General features: G+C 38.4%; 1 protein-coding gene across 1 annotated transcript in view; it reads left to right on the plus strand.

Annotated features, from left to right (window-relative positions):
* Positions 1 to 24,948, plus strand: part of LOC107569610 (FERM and PDZ domain-containing protein 3) — a 93,437-nt gene extending 68,489 nt beyond the window's left edge. Inside the window, exons 6-16 of the mRNA XM_016255727.1 lie at positions 216 to 320; positions 7,904 to 8,011; positions 16,048 to 16,179; positions 17,597 to 17,716; positions 17,824 to 17,960; positions 18,312 to 18,438; positions 19,193 to 19,282; positions 19,453 to 19,632; positions 19,725 to 19,860; positions 20,525 to 21,367; positions 21,735 to 24,948. Of these exons, the coding sequence (XP_016111213.1) occupies positions 216 to 320; positions 7,904 to 8,011; positions 16,048 to 16,179; positions 17,597 to 17,716; positions 17,824 to 17,960; positions 18,312 to 18,438; positions 19,193 to 19,282; positions 19,453 to 19,632; positions 19,725 to 19,860; positions 20,525 to 21,367; positions 21,735 to 24,511 (4,755 nt within the window). The 3' untranslated portion in view covers positions 24,512 to 24,948. The remainder of the gene's footprint in view (positions 1 to 215; positions 321 to 7,903; positions 8,012 to 16,047; positions 16,180 to 17,596; positions 17,717 to 17,823; positions 17,961 to 18,311; positions 18,439 to 19,192; positions 19,283 to 19,452; positions 19,633 to 19,724; positions 19,861 to 20,524; positions 21,368 to 21,734) is intronic.
* Positions 24,949 to 25,299: the final 351 nt, after the last annotated feature.

A 25,299-nucleotide genomic window follows, 5' to 3' on the forward strand; every position in this document is an offset into this window, starting at 1 on the left:
GTGTATAAAAGAAGATACTTTACTTGAGAAGCAAAACTGCATAAGATATTTTGCAGAGAATATTTAGAATATGTTTAGGACCAGGTGAATGGTTTTAAAGGTTTTACTCTAAATTAAACAAGTCTTAACCTTAACCAAGTTTTCCTGTCTATTTCTCTTTCTTTCTTTCTTTCTTTCTTCATACCCTCCCTTTGTCTTTCTTTTTGCTTCCTTAGTCACCTAAATCTGCCTTCATAAGTGCAGCCAAGAAAGCTCGTCTGCGAACCAATCCCCCCAAAGTGCGCTTTTCTGAGCAAGTGTCCATCAGCGACCCAGACTCAGTATGTGCTGCTGTCTCTTGCTCACATCACACCCCAGTCATATCTGTGCTAACGCAGCTTTCTTTATGTGCTGTAATGAGACCCGCACAACACCAACGCTCCTGATAGACTCAATAGCTCCTGACATGACTTGTATGGATTGTGAGATTTGAGTTTGTCGAATGGACTCAAGGTATTTTGTGACGTGACTGTTCACAGTCTGTTCATGCTAATATTCGTTAGTATTTACAAAGTGTCAATCACTAGTGTCTCCTACTGAGAGTGTTACATGGCTGTCATTTCAGACTTTCAATATTGAAGTGCAATTCACTCCGCATCTCCTGCTCATCTCATTTCATCAGACTGCAGGTTTGTTACCCAGAGGGGCCACGCGTAAATCCCTCTCTGATGGTCTGATGTGGTCCAACATTTCGAGAAGCTAAAAGGATTAATCCAAAATATGTGCACTTCTGATGTGGTTTCGTCTTCCTCCACCATCTATGAACTCAGACTTTATTAAAGCACATACATGAAAACACAGGGCTTGGAACCGACTACGCTTGATTTGGTTGGAATTAAAGGGCTCTAGTGTTTCTCTGTTTCATATGCGTAGAGTAGATTTGCATTGAATTCAGCCAGGCAGATATTGACAGATGTTCTTTCTCTGAATAGAATATGAGTCCTAGTTTGTTTGCTGAGATTTATTTGGATTTACTATTGACTGACTTGAACATAACTGCAACAGTACTGAAACTGTGACTTCCTGTGGCTATTGAAAAGGGAAATTACAGCAGGTGCTTTGAGTAATTCCCACTGCTTCCGATTGAGGTGTTTAGGTAGCAGAGTTACGTGGAGGAACTTAGCATCAGCGTCCTTTGAACAGTTCCTGCCTACTTAGCGGTAATTGAATAAGGTAGCATCACATCTAGAGAAAGGCACAGCCTCCCCATAACCTTTAATGTTGTGACTAGACATAATAAATTATTTAAACACTTGAACACTAAAAATAGAAATATTTTATTTGTTTACCTGCATGTCAATGTGACCATTAACTGGCCTTGATCTGTAAATATGTGAATGTGTTGTTAAATTATTGAAATATCAAAGGCACAATATGTAAGTTTTCGCCGCTAGAGGGCACATATTCAAAACAAACAAAAAAACAAAGGCGTAGTTTGATGACGCTGTGACTGAGTGTGGAATCATGGGAGTTGTCGTCTTCATCCCCACAGCCGATGCTATGCAGAAATCTTGTTCATGGCTGAGCTAATGTATTAAAGATTTATTAACATCGTAGTATGAAGCAGAGTGAGGCTGAAAGCCATCGAAGCGAAACGAGGCCGCTGAAGCAATTGCTAATGAGAGACGAGCGTGACACATGGCTCGAAAGCAGCGGAGCTTCTATTATGCCACAGTCAACCGCTTTCGCTGCTTCCGGTCGTGCTTAAGGGGGGTAAAGCAGCGCTGTTTTATCATACTAGATGCGTTTGAACATTCTGAACGTTCTAATAAAATACATAGCATATTAAAGCGTCTTTGGTGTTTCCATGTTTTCTACAAAACAAAACTGGAAATCGAGGGATTATGACGTCATTGGCAGGCGACACAATGACACTATGGACACGCTCCGTGTAAAATTGCTTATTTCTCTGGATTTAAACATTCTTCGAAACATTTGGGATAATGTAAGTACACAAGTCAGCAAAATATATAACACTGTTCTAGTGGTTTTTGGATATTTTAATAAAAAAAATCTTACAACATATTGTGCCTTTTACTTCCTCAAACAAAAACATGAAAACAAATTTGTATTACATGAACAAACATGAAAATAAAAGTCACTGGATATGATGAAGACATGATGAAGTCACAGCTATACATCACCTGTGTTTAGTAACTTTTGTTTTTTTTAAACAAATAATTATTTGTTTCATACATAGTCTAATTGCTTGAGAGCTGCATTTTTCACCCAATTTCAGAAGCATGGTTTACATTTACATAGCCATTCTATATTGTGAATATAGTCAAAGCTAAAGGATCATTAAAAGGAGAAAAAATAAGAATTAGGGAGAATCAATACATTTTGAATAATTTACTGCCATCATGTGAATAATATGTAATCCTGTAATCATAAAAAAGTAACTGTAATCTGAATGAGCATTATAAAATTTAATATACCGTAATTACGAGTACTTAATTTTTGGAATCTCATTACGTAATCCAGAATACATATAATCAGTTGCTACCCAGCTCTGTCAGAGAAAAATTAGCATATACAGTAAACACATTAGATATTTTATGCAAATTAATCAATAGTAAAATTACCATTTGGATGCTATTTCCAACAATTGACGGGGTCAAAGCAACACAAAATGTTTCTGCTGCATCTTGTTTTCAAGTAAAAATGTATAAGTGTGTATAAAAGAAGATACTTTACTTGAGAAGCAAAACTGCATAAGATATTTTGCAGAGAATATTTAGAATATGTTTAGGACCAGGTGAATGGTTTTAAAGGTTTTACTCTAAATTAAACAAGTCTTAACCTTAACCAAGTTTTCCTGTCTATTTCTCTTTCTTTCTTTCTTTCTTTCTTCATACCCTCCCTTTGTCTTTCTTTTTGCTTCCTTAGTCACCTAAATCTGCCTTCATAAGTGCAGCCAAGAAAGCTCGTCTGCGAACCAATCCCCCCAAAGTGCGCTTTTCTGAGCAAGTGTCCATCAGCGACCCAGACTCAGTATGTGCTGCTGTCTCTTGCTCACATCACACCCCAGTCATATCTGTGCTAACGCAGCTTTCTTTATGTGCTGTAATGAGACCCGCACAACACCAACGCTCCTGATAGACTCAATAGCTCCTGACATGACTTGTATGGATTGTGAGATTTGAGTTTGTCGAATGGACTCAAGGTATTTTGTGACGTGACTGTTCACAGTCTGTTCATGCTAATATTCGTTAGTATTTACAAAGTGTCAATCACTAGTGTCTCCTACTGAGAGTGTTACATGGCTGTCATTTCAGACTTTCAATATTGAAGTGCAATTCACTCCGCATCTCCTGCTCATCTCATTTCATCAGACTGCAGGTTTGTTACCCAGAGGGGCCACGCGTAAATCCCTCTCTGATGGTCTGATGTGGTCCAACATTTCGAGAAGCTAAAAGGATTAATCCAAAATATGTGCACTTCTGATGTGGTTTCGTCTTCCTCCACCATCTATGAACTCAGACTTTATTAAAGCACATACATGAAAACACAGGGCTTGGAACCGACTACGCTTGATTTGGTTGGAATTAAAGGGCTCTAGTGTTTCTCTGTTTCATATGCGTAGAGTAGATTTGCATTGAATTCAGCCAGGCAGATATTGACAGATGTTCTTTCTCTGAATAGAATATGAGTCCTAGTTTGTTTGCTGAGATTTATTTGGATTTACTATTGACTGACTTGAACATAACTGCAACAGTACTGAAACTGTGACTTCCTGTGGCTATTGAAAAGGGAAATTACAGCAGGTGCTTTGAGTAATTCCCACTGCTTCCGATTGAGGTGTTTAGGTAGCAGAGTTACGTGGAGGAACTTAGCATCAGCGTCCTTTGAACAGTTCCTGCCTACTTAGCGGTAATTGAATAAGGTAGCATCACATCTAGAGAAAGGCACAGCCTCCCCATAACCTTTAATGTTGTGACTAGACATTCATTCATTTGTAGCTTTTCATTAGCTCTCCAGCTGCCATCTCCTCTTGGTGAACATGGGTCGATAGCACCCATGTTAATGTCAATGTCCATGGATTATGTCCCATACAGTTTGATATCTGCCTTGTGAGCAAGGAAGAGTCAACACTACACCCTTGGGTGCTGGTCGCACCAATTTAATAAAGCGGACCGATGGGAGGGGTGTGCAGCTCTCCTGGAAGAAGAAACTTGCTGATCAGGCCTAGAGGGCCAAAATCGGTAAAGATCAAATCACCCTCACCTGAGCCTCCTCTAATCATGTCAATCCATCTTGTGTGATCAGCAGGGGCCAGCGGGGCTTTCTTCATTAAACTCGCCTGTCAGCACAGAGTACATAAGCTGCTACGTTTTATTAAAGGGGTTAGGCTTAAAGACAAATGCCAACGTGGGACTTATTATTCATATCACATCATCTCACGCTGTAGCAAAAGTGCAATTGATTGGGATTGTGGTGAAGGTACGAAATACAGTTAGCCAACCTACTCACTTCACTGCCTGTCATAACATGATCCCAACTGACATGCCAAATTGACGCTTGCTTATTTGTTTCCATTCTGTATTTGTGTATAAAGTGTAATAGCACTTTGCACACGTCTCCAGAAGCAAGCCTAAAGGGACTTTGGGTAAAACACTTGCCAAATGTACCAAAACATGTATATAGAAACTTTCATGGGTGTATCAGACCTCATTCAATGTCAGCATTTGATTACATGAAATAATCTTATTGATGACACTCAGTGGAAGATCAATGGACAGCTGATATAAAGTTATGACACTTTCCAAAAATAATGTGGAAACTGCCACAAATCAATATAATTCTGAAATCAGGATGTTATTTAAAAGTAATGACTGCTCATTCTTGATACAAAATCACCTTCAAGGTTTCTCACCCACTTCAAGGTGCACTAAGTCATTTTTGAACACTTTTTAGAAGTTGTACTCAAATGAATATTTAACAAATATAATGAAAATGATGGCAAATACCATTAGTAACTTCATTATTATCTGAAACTTTCCATTACAAAATAAAATAATCATATGAGACAATTATGTATCTAAATGCCATACCAAAACTTTGCTTTAACCTTTTACTGTACATGTGCATCTCAATAAATTAGAATGTCGTGGAAAAGTTCATTTATTTCAGTAATTCTACTCAAATTGTGAAACTCGTGTATTAAATAAATTCACTGCACACAGACTGAAGTAGTTTAAGTCTTTGGTTCTTTTAATTGGGATGATTTTGGCTCACATTTAACAAAAACCCACCAATTCACTATCTCAACAAATTAGAATACTTCATAAGACCAATAAAAAAAACATTTTTAGTGAATTGTTGGCCTTCTGGCTTCGGCAAGAGGTGTCAGGAGAACATCCAAAGTCATCATCACTGGTTGTTCAGAAAGATTTATAGTTACATTTATTCTTCTGTCTGGAAGGTCTGGAAGGTCTGGAAGGTTGTTCTACGACAGAAAGAACAGTGAGTGTGACACATCTAGATCCAGGACAGTTCTGAATATAGGCATCAGAGCCTTGAGTGTTATATGGACAGCTAAGGGCTTTTCACACTGTGCTTAACCCCGGGTTATCGGCATTCTAAACACCACTTTTAACCCCAGAACATTAAGGAACGTTTCACACATGTGATTTAGAAGCGGGGCTAGCATTGCTTTTGTGTTAGAATGCTACTGCTGGATGCTTAGCGACAGACAACCTATCAGAAATTGAACAGCGCAGTCAATAACAGGAACTGCGCATTGTGTAAACAGTACAACGTCTGAGGGAAAAAGTAAGAAATGTTAAACGACGAAAAGTTTAACATATGTTAGACGTAGTGTACCTGATGAACTACAGTGCAAATCCTGACTCTAAAGAGTTGAGCGATGGTCCTGTTCTCTGCATTTGTTGCAAGGCACCACAATGTACTGTAATTGTGACTCTCCATTCCATATCAATAGCATCTTTCAAAGAAGTGTTGATTTTCATAATGTGGTCTCTCAAATCATTTACGAAGTACGTGAATGTTGTTTGTGTCATTCGAAAGTGGCACATCCAAAATGTGCTGTTAGCAAAGAAACGCCACAAGTGATGACTTTTGGGAACGACCCATAATTTCCAAGATGAGGATGGGGCTATAAACAATGATGCTACTGTAAAAGCAAACACTAGTCTCTCCACACTTAAAATACATTCAAAGAAGTGTTCATATTACTTGCTCTGTGTTTTCTTTCTTTTGTCCTTTTGTCTTTGCTTTCTTGCCTTTGTAAGTCTCAGGAGGCTTAAAACAGCCAAGGAGGGCCTACGTGGCGAAATTTTTTTAAATGACAGGATAACTGCTGTGAGAAGAGCCATATAAACAGGATGTGTGCTGCGTTCGTCCAATCAGTGACACTGACACCACAGATATGCAAATAAGGACTTTAACCCGGGGTTTAGGAATGTGCAGTGTGAAACTGCAGTTTAGGAATACCCAGGATTAACTTTTAACCCTGGGTAAAGTATAAGTGGTGTGAAATGTGAAGCAAGATAACCTAGGATTCCGTTTACCTGGGGTTTAGAATGATCCATGGTTAACTATTTCAAGTGTCAAAAGCCCTCTAGGGGTGTTGCATGGACCTTTTTAGATGAAAACCAGACCAATTGCTGTGTGCTGTATTATCAGCCAATAGAGCATTGCAATAGTCCAGTCTTGAGATGAAAAGTGCCTGCGCAAGAACTGTGCATGCAGGGTCCGATTTTCCTAATACTCTAAAGAGGAAGGGGCCAAGCACTGAAACTTGAGGCACTCCGCTACTTGATGTGATTTAGAAACCCTTTCCAGGATACTTTGAAGGATCTGCTATTAGGTCAGGCTCAAAATAGTACAGTGTTTTTCTAGTGATGCCCAGTTCAGGGAGAATGAGTGACAGAAGAATCTGGTGACTCACTGTTTTAAAGACAGCAGACTGTTTCAATTGAATGAGGATCGATGGTTTAGGATTAGTTCCACAGGGTTTTAACAGTGACGCCATAGGCTTTAAAGCAGGAAAATTAACGAGCTAGTTCAACATACACAAAAAATTACTTAGTGCGCCTTTCATTTTTCTTATTGGAAATAAAGTAGATGCCTTGAAGAGTTCCTCTTTTAGCTACAAATTCTGTATATGCTGCAATTTAATTTATTGTTTGTGTCCAGTTGATCTGCATTTACAGAATATGGTTCCACATTGGATATGGAATGAATGTGATATGACTTCTGCTTAGTTCTGTACTCTTTATGGGTTACACTTTAAATCGATAGTCCACCTTAGACATTCTACTAACAATAAGTAACTTTGCAACTATGTGTCAACTAGGAGTCATTAGAGTATTAGTAAACTGACTGCTTAATATCTTCTAACACTTTATTTTGATGGGTCCACAACATACAATATACTGACTATGAGAAACTTTGCAAATATGTCAACTTACTCTACTAACCCTAAACCTACCCTACTGAAAGTTAGTAGGTATGTAGTTGCAAATTAATGAGAATTAGTTGACGTAGTTACAAAGTTACTTATAGTTAGTAGAATGTCTAAAGTGGACTATCGAAATAAAGTGTAACCTCTTTATGTCTAAAGAAGAGTTTTGGTAATATTTCCAGTTCCTTTCAACTATTGCTCATAAGTTAGATAGAAAGATCTTCCTTTTAACCATTGTTTTGGACTTAATGTTTTTCCTTTCAGGTTTTCCATACAGTTAAAGTCCTCTCATGTGTTTCTACATTCTTTCTTTGTCACTTAGAATATATTAGATTTTCTTATTGATTCTCTGTATTAACCTGTTGAGTCTTTTCTAATATCTCATCCAAGGTTCACTTACTATTTTCTCTCCTCTTTCTCCCATGTTTCTTTCAGACCATGCTTAAGGACGATTCTCTGCTTCTGATACCAAATGTGTTGAAGGTGTTTCTTGAAAATGGACAGATCAAATCCTTTACGTTTGACAGCCGCACCACTGTTAGGGTGAGTGTGTTGGGAAAATTCTTCCCAGTAATACTTTATTTTAAGGACCAATTCTCACTATTAACTAGCATGCATATTAATAGCATATTGGCTTTTTATTAGCACATATTCTTATAGCCTTATTCTGCATGACCATATTTTAGATCCCTTAATCCGAACCCATACCTAAACTTAACAACTACCTTATTAACTATTAACAAGCAACAAATTAGGAGTTTATTGACGCATAAGTCGTATTTAATAGTTAACAGTGAGAATTGGACCTTAAAAAAAAAGTGTGACGGTCCTCTTCCATGTTACTAGAAACACAACGGTGGGAATTCACTCAGAAGTTTTGTTTGTTTATTTGTTAATAGGGACAATGCATGTAAATGAACATGCCATATTATAGAAACATTGCTAATTTACATCTGTAGTCCCTACACAGGTAACACAAAGACAATGACAATATACAGATACAAAAATACAATACATAAATGTCAACGTAAAATTACTAGTACACCATACTCAAAAAAGTGACAAAGCATTACAAGTGATCACAGATCTGGTTTACTTTTGGGTCACCGTTTAAGATGGCTCTAAAAAGTGTAAAATGTAAATCATTCCCTTATTGCGTATAGAGTCAAAATGACACGTCAACAAAATCAATTATGCCAATTATGTAAATACACTGATGCGTTACAGTGATGGATGAACTCATGTCTCGGACACATATTTAACACGCTGTCAATTGTGATATGGTTGTGACTTGAGCTGTTCGTTCATAAGTAGCTACTTTATCCTGCTGAATGAACAAAACATTTCAAGACTCACACCTGTAATCAAATGCTACTGCCAGTCCCTAACAGTGACAGTGAATGCAGCTATCATGGACATTTGTATTCTATGATGAATCTGATTAGAATCTATTTGCAAGTGGTATGACATTCCAGTATTTATGTCCCTTTACTGACATCACTGTTTGTCCAAATGTGGTGCATTTTTATGGCATCTCACAGTCCCATCCAGTGATGAACCTGATGTCAATGACACTGTTAGTGCCCTATTCAATTAATTCATTTAAGGGGAGGGGGGATTCATTGAGTTTAGGCACATAGTATGGAGCTTAAAATATGACAAAACTATTTGAATTTGAATTGTGTAAATTTAAATTATTGACAAGTGTCATTTAACAAAACTCAATATTATGTGACATTTTAAATGTAACATAATTGAATAAAGAGTTTTATAAACGTGCATTTTCAAACAGCGGATTTTTCATTCTGAATTCTTAGACTGCAAATACAGTTTCAAGTTTTCAAGATGAAGAAGAAATTCAGAACCTCAAATTTAATATTCTAAAATTCAGAAATTCAGATCGCACAGAAAGTAGAAATCGCGAACAAAGCATTTTGACCTATTACTACGGTGACCGGGAGGGAACATGTTCGGTTCACTTAGTTTTGCCATGGCCACTACATATTAACTTGTGGGAACATGTCATGGCCATGCGATGTGAAGTAGTGGCCTCGTTATGTTATGTTGAGGGAAGAACATCCATTTCTTGTGGAACGACAGTGCTTGAAGTGGGCTGGTACAGACCGGTACACAGTACCGGCACTTCTATATTTTAGTCTTTAGCGTACCGGCACTTCTGACATGTTGTCAAAGCATCAGTGTCTGGGTGATTAGAAATGACTCTATATAAAGCACACTACCAGGAGGGGTCACCTCTCATCTCTACAATATTCACATGAATGAATGCAAGTGGAGTCGGTCTACCGCAGGGGTTTTCAATGTGTGGGGCGAGAGAGTATGTCAGGAGAGATAGAATAATAATTAATTATTGATTACTAATTTGAATCAGTACATTATAACAAAAACAATACCATAAAAATGAAAAGAAGCAGGTTTTTGCGATCACATCATTTTAAACCAGTAAACTCCTGGAAAGACCAAGGATCCAGTAAGCGAATTCAAACAGTTAGTTCAAAACAGTGCTAATGCAGAGAAAACATGGCCGATTTCATCAGAGATTGCGGAGAGAATAGTGACTTACATCCAGATGTCAGTAAAATCAAGCGTAGCGTTAGTTCTGGCAGGTCAGACTCTCAGCTGATCCCCATCTACCTATAGGAATACGACACATATCCAAGCATTCATATATAAGGTCCCACAGTATTATCAGCCGTTTTCGTATTGCTCAATAGCTAATTACCCTCCTCCATCCCCAGCTCCTCCTCTGTCAGTCAGGATTCAGCCTTCTGATTCTCCTTTGAATCAGACTAATTCTAAAATGTGTACATTAATTATTGAACTTTAACGATATCTGCAATACATTTATGTTGGTTCTGTTCTGTTTACCCTGGGGGGGTTATCGCTGCTCTCCCTGCTCTCATCCATGCTAGGCTGCATGGATGCACAGGGAGTTCTTGCCCAGAACGGAACCATACTGCCAATCCAAACTGTAAGCTAATTGTCAATCATCTTTGACGATAGTGGTCCTGACAGAATTATTATTTTCAGCGTGTATTTGGCTTAAAAGCAAGAGTGTTTTATAATGGATGCTGGCTGAAGGTGTTTTAGATTATGCGCTGGTCAGAGGTTTAGTGATTCTGAATGGATCCATAAATGGCGCTTTTCCACTGCGTGGTACGACTTGGCTCGGCACGGCTCAGTACAGCACGGCACTGTTCGGCTCTGCATGGTTTGCGTTTCCACTGCAGTTAATACCGCTTTAAAGTGGGTGGGATTATTCACATGTCGTTGTAGTTGCGCCGCCTCTACTACCACGACTCCTAAAAAAAACTTTTTCATTCCGCGTTGCCCTATCAAGCTCTCGCTGGATCCTCTCCTCTGCTATCAACGAGAGGAGCGTCTGTTCTTCAACAACAGACAACAAAACTTTTTGGTTGTTAAAAAAGGTGTGCTCGTTCAAAACAGTTGCGTTCGATCCTTTGCTGGCTGTGCTGATTTAAATCTAGCGGTTCTTTTGTGTTTGTGTCGCAAGTTCAGTGACGCAGGTAGTGACGATTCTCTCCGGCCAATCCGTGATCAGCAGCGTTTACACGTCACGTTTTGGTAACGGTACGGTCCACTTGGAACTCCAACCGAGGTGGTACTAAAAAGAGTATCAGGTACCAGGTACTGTACCTGGTGGAAAACCCCCCAAAAGTGAACCGTACCGAGCCGTACCGTACCGTGCCGTACCATGCAGTGGAAAAGTGCCAATAGTTACAGTTAGGTCAAGGCAGGAGCTTTAGTGGTCTTAGGCATCTCCCTGTGGTCCTGTTTGGTATCGCAGCTTGACTTGTGCTTATTTGTACGGAAAGCGTTTATTGAATTATTGCTTATTAATTGATTGTGGCGCTATACATACACTGTGAATTCTGAAAATGAAAACGTACTTATTTATTTATTTAATAAATATTTTTCTCGTGGCCACGAGTTTAATTCGTAAACAAACCTGCGTAACCATAGCAACCTGCGATTATCACACATGGATAAAAAAATGTATCCATCCCACAGTCTTGTAAATCCATTAAGTGATCGTGTCTTTTTATTTAATATTTGATTATTATTATTATTATTATTATTATTATTATATAACTGTAGGCTTATATAATACTTTTATAATAATATTATTATAGTAACTGCTATTTATTGTTAAGCTTAATTTCCCCTTTCAATTCGTGTAGCGCTTTACCTAATTAATGTTCTGTAATATGCTAGTATTATTAATATGCTACCATATTTTGCAAATACTGTAAATGCCTGACAATTATGCCAATAAAGTTTTGACCTTTGATTGTATTTACGCCCGTGTGTGACGATAAATGAGCGTGTTTTCATTTATAAATGAAACTACGCGAATGATTCATTCCTCAACGAAACACTATATTTATAATGGCCTATTAATTAAACAAAATAAAATGAAATATATAGTTACACTTAAATTCAACCTTTAAACTGCACTTCCATTAAAAATTCCAGTCATACAGCATAATCAAAGCTTTACTGGCATGTCGAGCATTTACAGTAGGCTATTATTTACAAAACTACTCAGAACATTAAGTAAAGAGATCGAAATCAAGGGAAAATAAATCAAATACATAACAATGAATATAAAAAATATAACCAATAATAATAATAATATACAAATATTATGGAAAAAAAAAAAGATGATCAGTTAATGGACTACAAGACTGTGGGACAGATAAAAATGTTTTCTTGTAGGCCTATTTTATTTTCTGTACTTTGTGCAAAATTTATTTATGATAAATTTAAATCGAATGCTGTCTACATCACGTGCAATACAGTCCGGTAGCCTCGCCCTATGGTTAATATAATAATTTAATAATGAAATCATTTCTATAATCATTTCTTAATTCAAAATAAAATATTAATAAATCCATCAATCGCAGGTTGCTATGGTCACACAGGTTTGTTTACGCATTAAACTCGTGGCCACGACATAAGGATGTCGTTACCTCCATGTTATGTATAGGTAGATGCCTTATTCGACTGTGGTTACCTCGACACAGGATCTCGTGGCAACGACATATTACCATGTTCCCACGAGTTAATATGTAGTGGCCATGACAAAACTAAGTGAACCAAACATGTTCCCTCCCGGTCACCGTAGTAATAGGCCAAAATGCTTCGTTCAACTTTTTGGAGATCATCTACTCTTCCCTGTGGATGACCTCTGACCTGAATTTCTGCATTTTGAATTTTAGAATATTGAATTTGATGTTCAGAATTTCTTCTTCATCTTGAAAACTTGAAGCTGTATTTTTAAAAACTGGATATTTGCAGTCTAAGAACTCAGAACAAAAAATCCGCTGTTTGAAAATACATGTTTATAAAACTCTGCCATAAAAAATTCAATTGTTAAATTTCAAATGTTCAATATTCACGTAAAAAAAAAGAATAATTCAAAACTATGTTAAATGCCACATAATATTCAGTTTTGTTAAATGACACTTCAAATCAAATTTAAATAATTTTGTCATATTTCAAGCTCCATACATAGCTGCATTAAAAATTGTCTAATTTGCTTGGAATTTAGTCAATTAAATTTTTATTAATTTTTTTTTTTTACATGACTTTTAAAGGTTAATATAGAGTGTGACGACGAGATACTTTTTTTACATTTACAATATCAAGCTCCTCCCCTTTTAGAAACACAATATAATGTGTCTACGCAACTGGTTGTTTTGTAAACCTCATACACACGTTTTTTTTAATATTCAATAATAAACAGTAAATAGTAAGCCATCCTGAACATGGATGAATGCAGATGTGAGACTGAAGGATGCTTCTTGAATGTTATTTGCATGAGTAACAAATACTGCATCATCTGCATACATTTGAATATTGACATTTGGACATGCATTAGGTAAGTCATTAATATAAAGTTTAAATAAGACTGGAGCTAGAATAGATCCTTTGGGACCCCTGTAAGGCAGTCAAAATGAGGAGATTTGGTGCCGTTGCACACACATCACTTTCTATTGCAAAGATGTGATTTCTTCCAAAGAACTGCTTCTGAGAAAAAAATGTTGTTTTGTAAGCTTTAAGTAAAATATTATTTTAGAACTATTTGTGGACAATAAATCCTCCCTTGTTTTTAAACGAGGTTATTCTCACTGTACACCCTCACGACTCAAGTGTTACCTAGTCACTGTGCAAGAGCTACTAGTGATCTGGACCCTTATTTTAAAGTGAATGACAATTCTTTATAATTGTTCATAGTTAGTAGATCTTAATGATGCTCCTCTCATTTAATAATTATTGATTACCTAATAATAGTCCTAAATTTTTCACTACTTCCTGATTAGATAATCCTGTTTCAATATTAATATTAGTAGCTCAAGTGTTATTGTAGTACTATTCATTTGTCCTGTATTATTTCCTGCATATAGACCATCATTCTAAAGTGTTATGTAACACAGTAACATGGCTTATAAAAGTCATGAGCCAACATTATATTTTTTTTCTTTCTGAAAGCAAAATAGGTAAAAAGGGTGAGCACTTTCTTTTGTACACGTTACAAAAACTATGAATTCCGGGAACTATGATCAACGAAAAGAAATGCAATACAGTTTTTATTCAATTATTTTGCTATCAAAGGCTCTATACTTTTTTGAAGGTGTAGATGAGTCATTGAGGTTTGTTGGTTTCAGACCTTCAAAAAAGCTAGTGAGCTTTTACCTCTCCTACATTTGTGGTATCACGGCATAGTTAACATTTCTCACAGTCGCTCCTGAGCTGATATCTTCAGCCTTTGGTCAGTATCATCAAACAGATTATCTCAATCCTGGAGACAGAACACAGCGCAGCAATCTGTCTATCTCCCATAGCTGGAGTTACTGTCATTAAACACAATAACGCAGCACAGCAGCCAGTGCGCTCTGCTCCACACAAGCATGCATCGATGCTTCAGCAGAGTGTTTGAGCACAGTATTTGCTTTGGTCACATGGAAACCTCATGAAATATTTGTCATCCATTTCAGAAGCAAACCACTAGTAAAATGCATCCATTTGTCTCCAGAGCAGGGTCCAGTGACTAAGAGTGTTGATTTCAGTGCTTTATCACTGATGAAAGACTGTCCTCCTGTAGTTTACACTCTGCTATGGGAAGCCAAACACACCAAAAGTGGGATGAAACAGCGCGGCATTAAAGTGTTTGCGATGGACCGAGCTGCGCGACCGACTCAACAGCGCAGAGAGGACGTGTTTACTAGCTCCACCGAACTGACAGCGCGGCGCGAACATTACTCTCCGCAGAAGTTCGTGTTTTTTTCCTGCACATAACATAATGAAGAGTTATTACATTTCTTTTGCTTATTATCTTTCTGTTAGCTACTTTGAAACAGGTATAGCCTATATTTAGTAGTCACTTTCACAGCAGAAACTTCCATTAACCCCTATATGGTTTCGTTCATCAAGGCATATTTTAAGTACATTTTACATTTAAGGATGATTATACTTGAAAAAAAAGAGTAAAATGTACTGATACTTTTCTGTCAGGACATAAATGTTCCCTTATGGAAATACGGAAATTAACAATGGTTTTACTATAGTAAAAGTGGAGTAACCATGGATTGATTGTCATTTTTTTAACCCACAGTTTAACTACAAATATATGGTTAAAAGGTTAGTGTAATAAAATCATGGTTAATTTGAATGTGTTTTCTGATAAACCTAGAAGACAATGCAGTGCAAAATTCAAAATATATCATATTGAATTTACATACACTGTGCCTAATTTTTAAAGTTTTTTTTAATTAATTAAAATGTATTTATTTATTTAATTTGGAGTGTAGAGAAAAGCCTTACAAACCGTATCCATTATATAAAATTGCAATGTTAAAGTTAAATAACAACGTTCCCTTTACTAGAGACAACAAAAATCCCATATATATATACTAGGCTATTTAATAATAGTTCAAATTTAAAATGAGCAATATTGTGCTGAATGTAGGACTTGACGACAACAACAACAATAATAACTAAGTACAAAATAAAAATATATATTTATACTAGAAGCTGGGTGTGCTCCTCAAGAGGACTATGGTATTGTAAATTTATTAAAGTCTTATATATTTTATATTTGCAGTTTTTCAAAGTACAACTGTTTACATGTAGTAGAAAGGTAAGCAAAAGAAATGTAATAACTTAATACTGATCTTTATTATGTTATGTGCAGGAAAAAAACACGAACTTCTGCGGAGAGTAATGTTCGCACTGCGCTGTTGTAACTGATCAGCGCCGCGCTGTCAGTTCGGTGGCGCTAGTAAACACGTCCTCTCTGCGCTGTCGAGTCGGTCGTGCAGCTCGGTCCATTCGCACAGCTCGGCGAACACTTTAATACCACGCTGTTTCGTCCTACTTTTGGGTTGTTTGGCTTCCCATATTCTGCCAATGCTGTTGCTTTCCACTGTAATATCTGAGATCTTGTAATACAGCAGAATTCATAGGAGCTAAAAACACCAACCATTAGAGTTACTACAGAATGCTAGAACTTGTTCTCCTTTTCCCATTCGCCACAGGATGTGATATCGTCGCTGCAGGATCGCCTCTCTCTACGCTACATTGAGCATTTTGCTTTGGTGCTGGAGTCTGGTGGACTGGCCCAGAATCAGAGGCTGCATCTGCTCCAGGAAAGCCAGCCACTGTCTCATGTGAGTAAACGCCACCCAAAAAACACCAACTGATGCTTTTCCTGCACTCTACAGTTCCAAAGGTTTAAAAGCAGCCTTCAATGTGGAGCACAATGTACTTCACACCAGCTTTCTATGGCGAGTTGCAACAAGCAACCTTAAAGGGATAGTTCACCCAAAAATGTTAATTCTGTCATTAATTACTCTCTCATGTCGTTTCAAACCTGTAAGACCTTCGTTCACAAATCAAACACAAATTAAGATATTTTTAATGAAATCCGAGAGCTTTCTGACCCTCCATAGACAGCAACGCAACTACCACATTCAAGGCCCAGAAAGGAGTAAGGACATCGTTCAAATAGTCCATGTAACATCAGTGGTTCAACCGTAATGTTACGAAGCTAAAAAAATACTTTTTGTGCACAAAGAAAACAAAAATAATGACTTTACTCAACAATTTCTTCTCTTCCATGCCAGTTTTCGATGCGCGTTGACGAGAGTACCACAATGCATGCATGTGATGCTGCTGATGCGGGAGCTGGAGTTCTGATGTAGATCACGCATGCGCTGCACCTTGTTTACGAGCAGAGGAATGCACACACATGCGTTGTGGAACTCTTGTTAATGGCTGCGGAGACTGACATGGAAGAGAAGAAATTGTTGAATAAAGTTTTTTTTTTTTTTTCTTTGTGCACAAAAAGGTATTCTCGTGGCTTCATAACATTACGGTTGAACCACTGATGTCACATGGACTATTTTAACAATGTCATGAAGGTTTTACGGGTTTGGAAGGGCACGAGGGTGAGTAATTAATGACAAAATTTTCCTGTTTGGGTGAACTATCCCTTTAAGTAAAAAAATATATATGTAGTGGTTTGTAGAGCATCTGTCACTGGACAAATGTATACTGTAGAAATATATAAGCATTTTATTGTAGTAGTATTAGCATTTTAATTTGATTTAATCATATTTAATAGTATTTATGACTGATGTTAATGTAACTGGATACAAATGATTTGAAAATATTCCAAAAAGCATCTTGTGCTCGAATGGATGCAAGAACATCTGACCATCTGTACAAGGCATTTCAAATGCTCAGTCACTAATTCAGTTATTTGATTAGCAACATAAATTACATTTTCAATTCAATTCTTCCAAATCTTAAAATGTTCACTGGTTTAAATTGGATTTTGAATCATAGATTTTCTATTCAGTGTGGTCTCAGACTCATAGACGCCATTGTATATGAATATACAGTAATGGAACGGTGTGTGATTGTTCTTTCAATAAGAACCTGAATTACAGGATAATTAAATTAATTTGGAATGGCTGCAAGCAGCACAAACACCTTTCTACTGTAAGGAATGCAACGTGCCAATTTAGTACTGAAATGTTTGTTAGTTTTATTTCAAAGGTGTATTTTATTCTGTATTTTCAGGTAGTCCACAGGACCTACTTCCAGGGAATGAAGTGTCTTTTGCGTATTTGCTTCTTCCCAAAAGACCCTGCTGACTTATTGAGGAGAGACCCCGCTGCATTTGAGTACCTCTACATACAGGTGGATTTATTCAGGAATATTCACGTAATAAGAAATAAATGCTCCCAGGAGTGGTCTGTTATTAATATGCAGCCTCTTGATGTGTTATTTGTTCCAAATTTCCACAGAGCCGCAATGACGTCATTAAAGAGCGATTTGGGATGGACTGGAAGTCTGACGTCACGCTTAGGTTGGCAGCCCTTCACATCTACATCACTGTGTCGATTGCGAGACCCAATCAGAAGATTTCTCTAAAACACGTTGAGTAAGTCTTTGCCTGAAAAGAGGAAATTTTATTTATTAAACCTCGATCCCTACCTTTATTTAAACATCACATTATAACTTAAGGCCTGTTCACAAGATGAATCTTTGAAAATGCAGTGCACTAAACATTTTAAATGCAACAATGTGTGTTTCAAAAATGGAAAGTTGCCCAGTGCTGCCCTTGTGTGTTTTTTAGCAACATTTTGAACAATAACAATATTTTTTGTGCTGAACATGCCTTTAGCATAACCTTTTCCAAAGAAACATGCATTAGACTTAAGGTATACAAGCACTATAAGGTCTTGCAGCTGGATGTATGCTTTGAAGACTGAACGTGTATCATTATCTTTAGGAAAGAATGGGGTTTAGAACCTTTCCTTCCTTTAACGCTTTTGCCAACCGTCAAGGAGAAAAATGTCTGCAAGACTCTCTCACAACTGTTGAAGACCTATCAGCATCCTCCACCAGCTGGTAACAAGGTATATCTGGTTACTAAGAATATTTAGTGGCAAATATGTAACCCTGTCTGTGAAATCCAGGCTAAAGTCTCAAAATCTAATTATGAGATAAGCATTAAAGTTTGTTTCAACCATTAATTTCACTATGATTTCAATCTTTGACATGACCTTACTCAGTCAATATTAAAGATATAAAGGTTATATTTTCACAGAATGTTCTACATCTTTATGAAGGATGATTGTATGTAGAAAACAGTAAATCACAAAAAAATGACTTTAGCTGGGTTTTCACAGGCAGGGTCACATATACACTAAAAATATCAGCAAAAACAGGATGTTTTACCTGAATTTCACACTGCATTGTGTTGTGTTTTAGAGTTAACTGAAATGTCCATGAAACTGATGGATAATGTCCTGGCAGAAAATTACCAGTAATTTTTTTTTAAACAGTGTATCTTAAATGGAGGTCTTTCTTCTCAAACGTTAATCAAGAAACGTGCAACAAAGAAACTATTTATCTCTTCAGTCTAAGGCAGAATGGTTTTTGTATTGGTGTGTTAATTTTCTACCCTAAGAGCATAGTTGATATGTGTAATGGTGAAATAGTGATATGCAAAACAGAATGCAATTAATTTCTTCATACTGATCATAGATATACTGTACATAGCAGACCTTATAACAGCAAAACATTGCCCTCTGCTGGCCAGAATGTCACCCTCTTTGCACTTGCACAACTCACCAGTTTTATTTTCTCTTTACCCATGTTTTTATGCAGGTTTCTCCTCTCCAAGGGAAACTACAGTACATGCGTGTCTTGAATGACCTTCCACCATTTGGAGGCTTCTTGTTTCACACAGTTGGCTTGGTAACATGAATCTGAGATAGCTTCTCAAACAATAATCAAGACATTTTTGCGTTGATTTCATGGTTTTACAAAAATGTTCTTAATATCACATTACCTTTCAAACTTGAAAAAATAAATACATTGTCTGTCCTTCTGCTATTAAAGTTCTCATTTTCGTTTTCTATTGAAAGGAAGAGAAGCAGTCAGCCACTACATTGTTGGTTGGGCCGAGACACGGTATCAGTCATGTGATTGACCTGAAGAACAACCTAACAACTGTCTTAGCAGAGTTCAGCCGTGTGGCCAAGGTCCAGCTCTTCAGAGAGCACCATGGAGTAGCCCGGGTGGAGGTTGTTATTCTGGAGGCAAAGGTGTGGAAAAATGCTCTGAAACAGCATTGCAATATATAACTTTCTAAAAAGCAAAACTATACTAATATCTGTTTCCACACTAATTAATGCAGCCCTTGGTCTTATTAATGGAGTGGCCAGATGCATCAAACTTTGCCTGTTTGATCTCTGGCTATTACAAGCTATTTGTGGACCCTAAAAGGACAATCTACTGCAGGATACCTGGTCAGCCTTATATGATCAAGGCAGGTATGTTAGAAATCGTATTGTTATTGTTGCAATTTCATTAAAAATACAACAAAGTCATTGCATGTAATTTTCTGACAGTGCATTTGCTTTGCTTTTCATCTTTCACTGACTAGCTGAACTAAAATATGTTGCATTGCATATGCAATTTGGGACATTTCAAAATAAAATATATGTAATAATGGTAAGAAAATGTCCATGGTGACATCTAAAATAAAAACATAATAAATTAAATTATAAAAATAAATAAATAATTGAATCATTCATGACATGAATTGATCAGGTTGCTTTTAAAAGGAATCTCTGATTATGTTATAAAGATTTATCGTAGCAATCATTCATAATTCCAGAGTGATCCCTCCATCTTCTTGAGCTCTCCATCCTCATTTTGAGTAAATTTATGCAGGCGTAACTGAAATGCTAATCAAGATATATTCGTATTTCTGGAAGTTGAGTATATTTTGCATCATGTAACTAAACCATGTATTGGATGTTCACATCTCCTGTGGTCTGACAAAGAGAAAGATCACAGCATGTCATCACATCCCACAAGGCTCTTTTCCATCTCTGAGAACTCAATTCAACAGACTCACCTTTGTCATCTGGACTCATTCCCATCCATCATGTTTTCTACTCGTTCAACCACTCAGACAGTTCTGTCATTTAGATTCCAGAAGCTCCCATGCCCAATTCCGCTCCGGAGCCACTGTGTCAAGTGGGAGTCGGCAAGAAGAGAGAGAGGGGTCGTCCAGAGAGGCAACACAGAAGACATCAGCATCACCCATATCTCAGCACCTTGGCCTGTGTCACATCCATTTAAAAGAGCAACAACAGCTGCAAGAGCTTCAGATACAAGCTGAACAGGAGCTTGACATTAATGAGAACCTTATCTCGCAGGTACAGAGTCGTTCACGCACAAAGTCTGACCCCACTCTAAAGAGCACTGAGTCAATGGCTGAACAAGACGGTCCAGCCGATGACAGCTCAAGCTTCAGGAACAGAGCGAAAACAATGGAGCCTTCACAGAGGTTTTTCTGTGACTCCTGCAAGGCAAAACTCCAAGCTGAAGGTTTGATCTCGGACACTGGAAAGGCAGGAAGGCTTATTTTGCAGCAGTGCACAAATGCATGTGCTTCCCGTGAAGGAGGGGCTGTTGATCTCATTGCCTTACCGCTCCCTGGGAATGAGGAAGATGAGGAGATGGATGATGGAGGAGGAAAACTGCAGCCTCCACCTCCTGCCATAGCAGCACCACCACCAGGGTTTCGTGATAACAGTTCTGATGAAGACGACACAAAAAAGGGTCGGAAAGGAATCAAAGCCTCTGCTGCTGTGGCAGAGGGTCGAGAGGACGTTCCTGTAACACTGATTGATAATGTGACCACTAGGACGGTTCAAGACCATGCTCAGGAGTTAGACGATGCATTAGTGTCCACCCTCCAGGCGCTGGAAGCACTAGCTGCATCGGAGGATTACCCACACCATCACCAGCAGACACCACAGACAGCAGGTGGACATATGTACTATTAAAAGTGCTGGTTCTTTACATGTCTATGAGTAAATGAATCTTTAGAAAGTCAAGCAAACTGTAAAATCAGAAATAGTCATTAAAAATGGGTTGTTTGTACACTTAATTACCTTCAAATTACAGAAGCCTAACATATCAAGGTCCCAAAACAAGTATCAATGCAGTGTTACCTACTTCATACCAACAAAATAACAAACAGGATCTTAACACTTTAGGAATTTTTAGAATGTAATATTTTACTTTTAATTATTAATTAGAACATGCATTTTGTCCTTATAATTTTGCTTATCTGAAGTGATCTTATGTGATTTATTAAGAGCATGGTTGTTTTCTTTCTGTTCTCTCACAGGGTTGATTGTGCTTGCTGCCATAACCCCTGAATCATCCCTAGACTCTGGACATGAGACAAATTCATCAGAGCTAACTGATGTGTCTGAGATGGTGTCTGCCATGAAGCAGCATCAGAACCAGGCCTATCTACTTGCCCACCACATCAACAAAGAGCGACTTTTCAGTCGGCGAGACTTCCCTTTGACAATCCCTGGCTGTACCACACAAACAATTGGTGGGGGGGCTTTTTCAATGAGTCAGATCCATGGTGGGTGTCCACCAAAGCCTATGATCTTAAGTAAGACTGTGCCCTTGAAAGTATGCCTCAATCAAGGAATTAGCCCTTCTGACAACTCTGTGGAGCAGGGGAAGAGCCATGAAACAAAAAGTGAGAAGGATATAGAAAAAACGGAAAAAGGCCCTGTCAAAGAGTGCTTGGAAAAGTCTGAACAGCAGACATCTGAGGAACTTAAAGCATCAAAGCAAGAGAGTGTTCCTAAAGTCAACACGGATCATTTTCCTCAAGCTAATGAAGAAGAAACAAGCTCCATTACCTCAGAATGTGTCCAGGAAAAAGATTTTGGTACAGTCACCCTAGAAACTACCAGTATAGCCTTACCTGTTATCTTACCTGTGGATAGAACTGCATCTGCTAAGATTTGTCCGACAAATATGTGCCAAGATGCCGAGAATGCCTCAAGTGAGACCACTAAGCCTTCAAGTTCCAAGGGCCATCTGCCAGCTGCTGACTTGTTTTGCACCTGTCCGGTACGACCAGAGCCTGGCCCACAGGTGCGTTTGAAAGATCCACAGGCCCAAAAAGTGGTGGTGTTTCACTCATTATCTCCCACAGATGATGAGCGTCTCTGTGCCAAAGGACTTCAGTTAGCTAACAACAAAGAGAACACAGCGAAGACATCTGATGCAAGCTTGGCTAAGCCTAGCACCCTGCCTCCTACCAAGTACTCACCAGTTATGCCTGTTAAAGTAGAACGGAAAGAGATGTCAGAGGCAAAGGCAGAAAACTCCCAGAGTATAGCCCCTGTGGAACCACAGAGACCTGCTAAAAGTTTGCCTGTTCTGGTAGACCCAACACTTGTCCTAAGTTGTGCGGAAAAGGGTGCAACTATCCCAGGAGCCGAGTACAAGAAACAGGCAAATAACAAAGTCAAATCCCAACGTAGTACTCCCTTCCTGAGTTTTAGGAACTTAATTTCAGCCACTTTCCCAGCACGTTTGCGCAGAGAGACAGATGAGCGTCGTGCTCAACTTCAAAAGGTCAGGCAGTATGAGCTAGAGTTCCTGGAGGAGCTTCTAAAACCTAAAACATCACAAGGAGAGTTCATACCACAGGGATCCTCTCCTGTTCCCTCATTTACCCCATGTGCCTGCCAGCTGCGCATGAGTCCTGTACAGAAAGTTCCTGGGATCTCACGAGAACAGCGACGCAGCTGTGATTGTAAGAGAATGTGCCGCGGAATGCGTCTCCCGGATACAGCTGTTGGTTCTGCAGCGGACCAGAGAGGAAGAGATAGAGCAGTCTCCAAAACACTCCCAGCAATTCCGAAGTCTCCACATGCTCAAGGAGAATTACGTAAACCTCAGACTTTGGAAATCAAAACCACTCGAATCCGCTCCACAAGCCTAGAGTCAAGGGAACCCAGAGATCCACCCACGTCGTGTTTGCCTACTTGCGCTACCCGTTCAGAATGCATGGGTGCGCCACAGTACAAAAAGTTACAAAGGAGATATAGCATAGGGGAGATTGACAATAATGACAGCACCCCCCTGTACGCTGAGGTTAAAACTACAAAAGCAAAGAGCCTTGAGAAAGAAATGGAAAGAGTCAGGGCCACTGGACTTAGACTTCCAACTCCAGTTGAGCCTCTACATACTAAAGATGGGGATGCAAAGAAGAAGGGGATATTTTTTATTCAGGGAGAGGAGCTGCTTCAGGAAAGTTGTGAGGGTACCGCTGAGGTTTTAGGGTTGCCAAATGAGAATACTGAGGACAGAGAAAAATGCTGCTCCTTCTGCTTCTGTTATCGCAAATGTGAACCTGCTGATGAGAGCAGTGAAAAAGATGAACTGTCTTATTCCATCCCCCTGCAGGTTTTGCCCGGAATGCACCTAGACTCAAGGGCAATGCCAGTAGTCAGCAAAACACTTCAGGTACTCGATGCAGAGGATTGCAGTGGGGAAGAGGAGGAGGAAGAAGAGGAGCCACAAACACAGAGAATTGATCTGCGGGCCTGTGGGAATCTGGAATCTAGCCTGGCAAGGGTACAGTCCTTGCAGGGCAAAATATTCTCGCTACCTGATGGATTCCTAAACGCACAACTTGATGCCAATGAGCTGCTCTCAATTTTAAGGCAGTGTGCCAACAGTCCCCAATTCGAGGGTGAACCTCGTATCCCTCCTGCAAAACTGGCAGAGTACAAGCAAGAACTTGCAGTCCATTTTAAAGAGTTCAGGGCATCATGTAGACGAGTGGCAAGTGTTGAGAAAAGTCCCTCACGAATGTTAAGTGCTGTCACAGCTAGCTTCCAGGTGCTGTGCAACCTTACTCAAACATTCATTCGGCTGGTCAGGGGTGTGCGATCTGAAACTCAAAAATTACAGCTTTTACGTAAGGTAGAGGAGGTAGCTGTCAACTACACCCTTCTTCTTCGTGCTGCTGAAGAGGCAATGGGACATTCTACTAGCCTCCCCAATAAGAGTGCAAGTCCTCAACTCCACACATTCACCAACATGGGCTCTCTTAATCGCTCTATTAAAACCTTGCCAAGCAAGTAATGACTCATTCATGCTTGAGTTCGTGGGACAGGCCAGAAAGACAGCTGCTCAACACTCTTGCAGGAATCTCTTTAGATCATACATCGGTTTACATTTTTACTTGCCTTTCTGTTCGCCGCCTGCTAAATTCCATAAACACATAAATATCTACTGTTATTTGTTTATGAAGGTTGTGCCAACTTCTACCTACAAAGGATCTTTTACATCATATGTGCACAGAAGTGAGAAAACAAATAGAGCTGATCCTGTGCATTCTAGATGATCAACAGGGCTGTTCACTCTTAGTTTTTGTATATTTAGTTGTTCCTATATTTAAACAACAAAGTGACTGTCAAGGGAAGGGCTGGTGGGATTATGCTGTGTCCTAAAAATTGTTTATATAACATATTATGGAAAAACTATATTATCATTATTGCAATTACTGTAGAGACATTATAGAACTAAAAATAGATTATAAATTATAGATCTAAAACACATGACCTGAGGGTGGCTATATATATATATATATATATATATATATATATATATATTGCTGTCTTGTAATGTCTGAAAACTTTTCTGTCTCCTCTTCCAATCAAGGGTATAAACGGTTAAATTATGGTCTTATAATCCATGTAAGGCTCTACTACTGTGATATTTAAATAATTAACATCTCACTGTTTTGGTGTCTTGCATGTTATCCCTACTTTAAAATAGAATTGGATGAAGTGGGCTCTGTCAAGCCAGCAACTGAAAGACTGTTTAATGCTAGATTTTGATTAAAAGATCAGTAAAAGTACAGATACAAT

The sequence above is a fragment of the Sinocyclocheilus grahami genome, unplaced genomic scaffold (assembly GCF_001515645.1).
Source record: "Sinocyclocheilus grahami isolate Dianchi unplaced genomic scaffold, SAMN03320097.WGS_v1.1 scaffold1363.1, whole genome shotgun sequence".
NCBI lineage: Eukaryota > Metazoa > Chordata > Actinopteri > Cypriniformes > Cyprinidae > Sinocyclocheilus > Sinocyclocheilus grahami.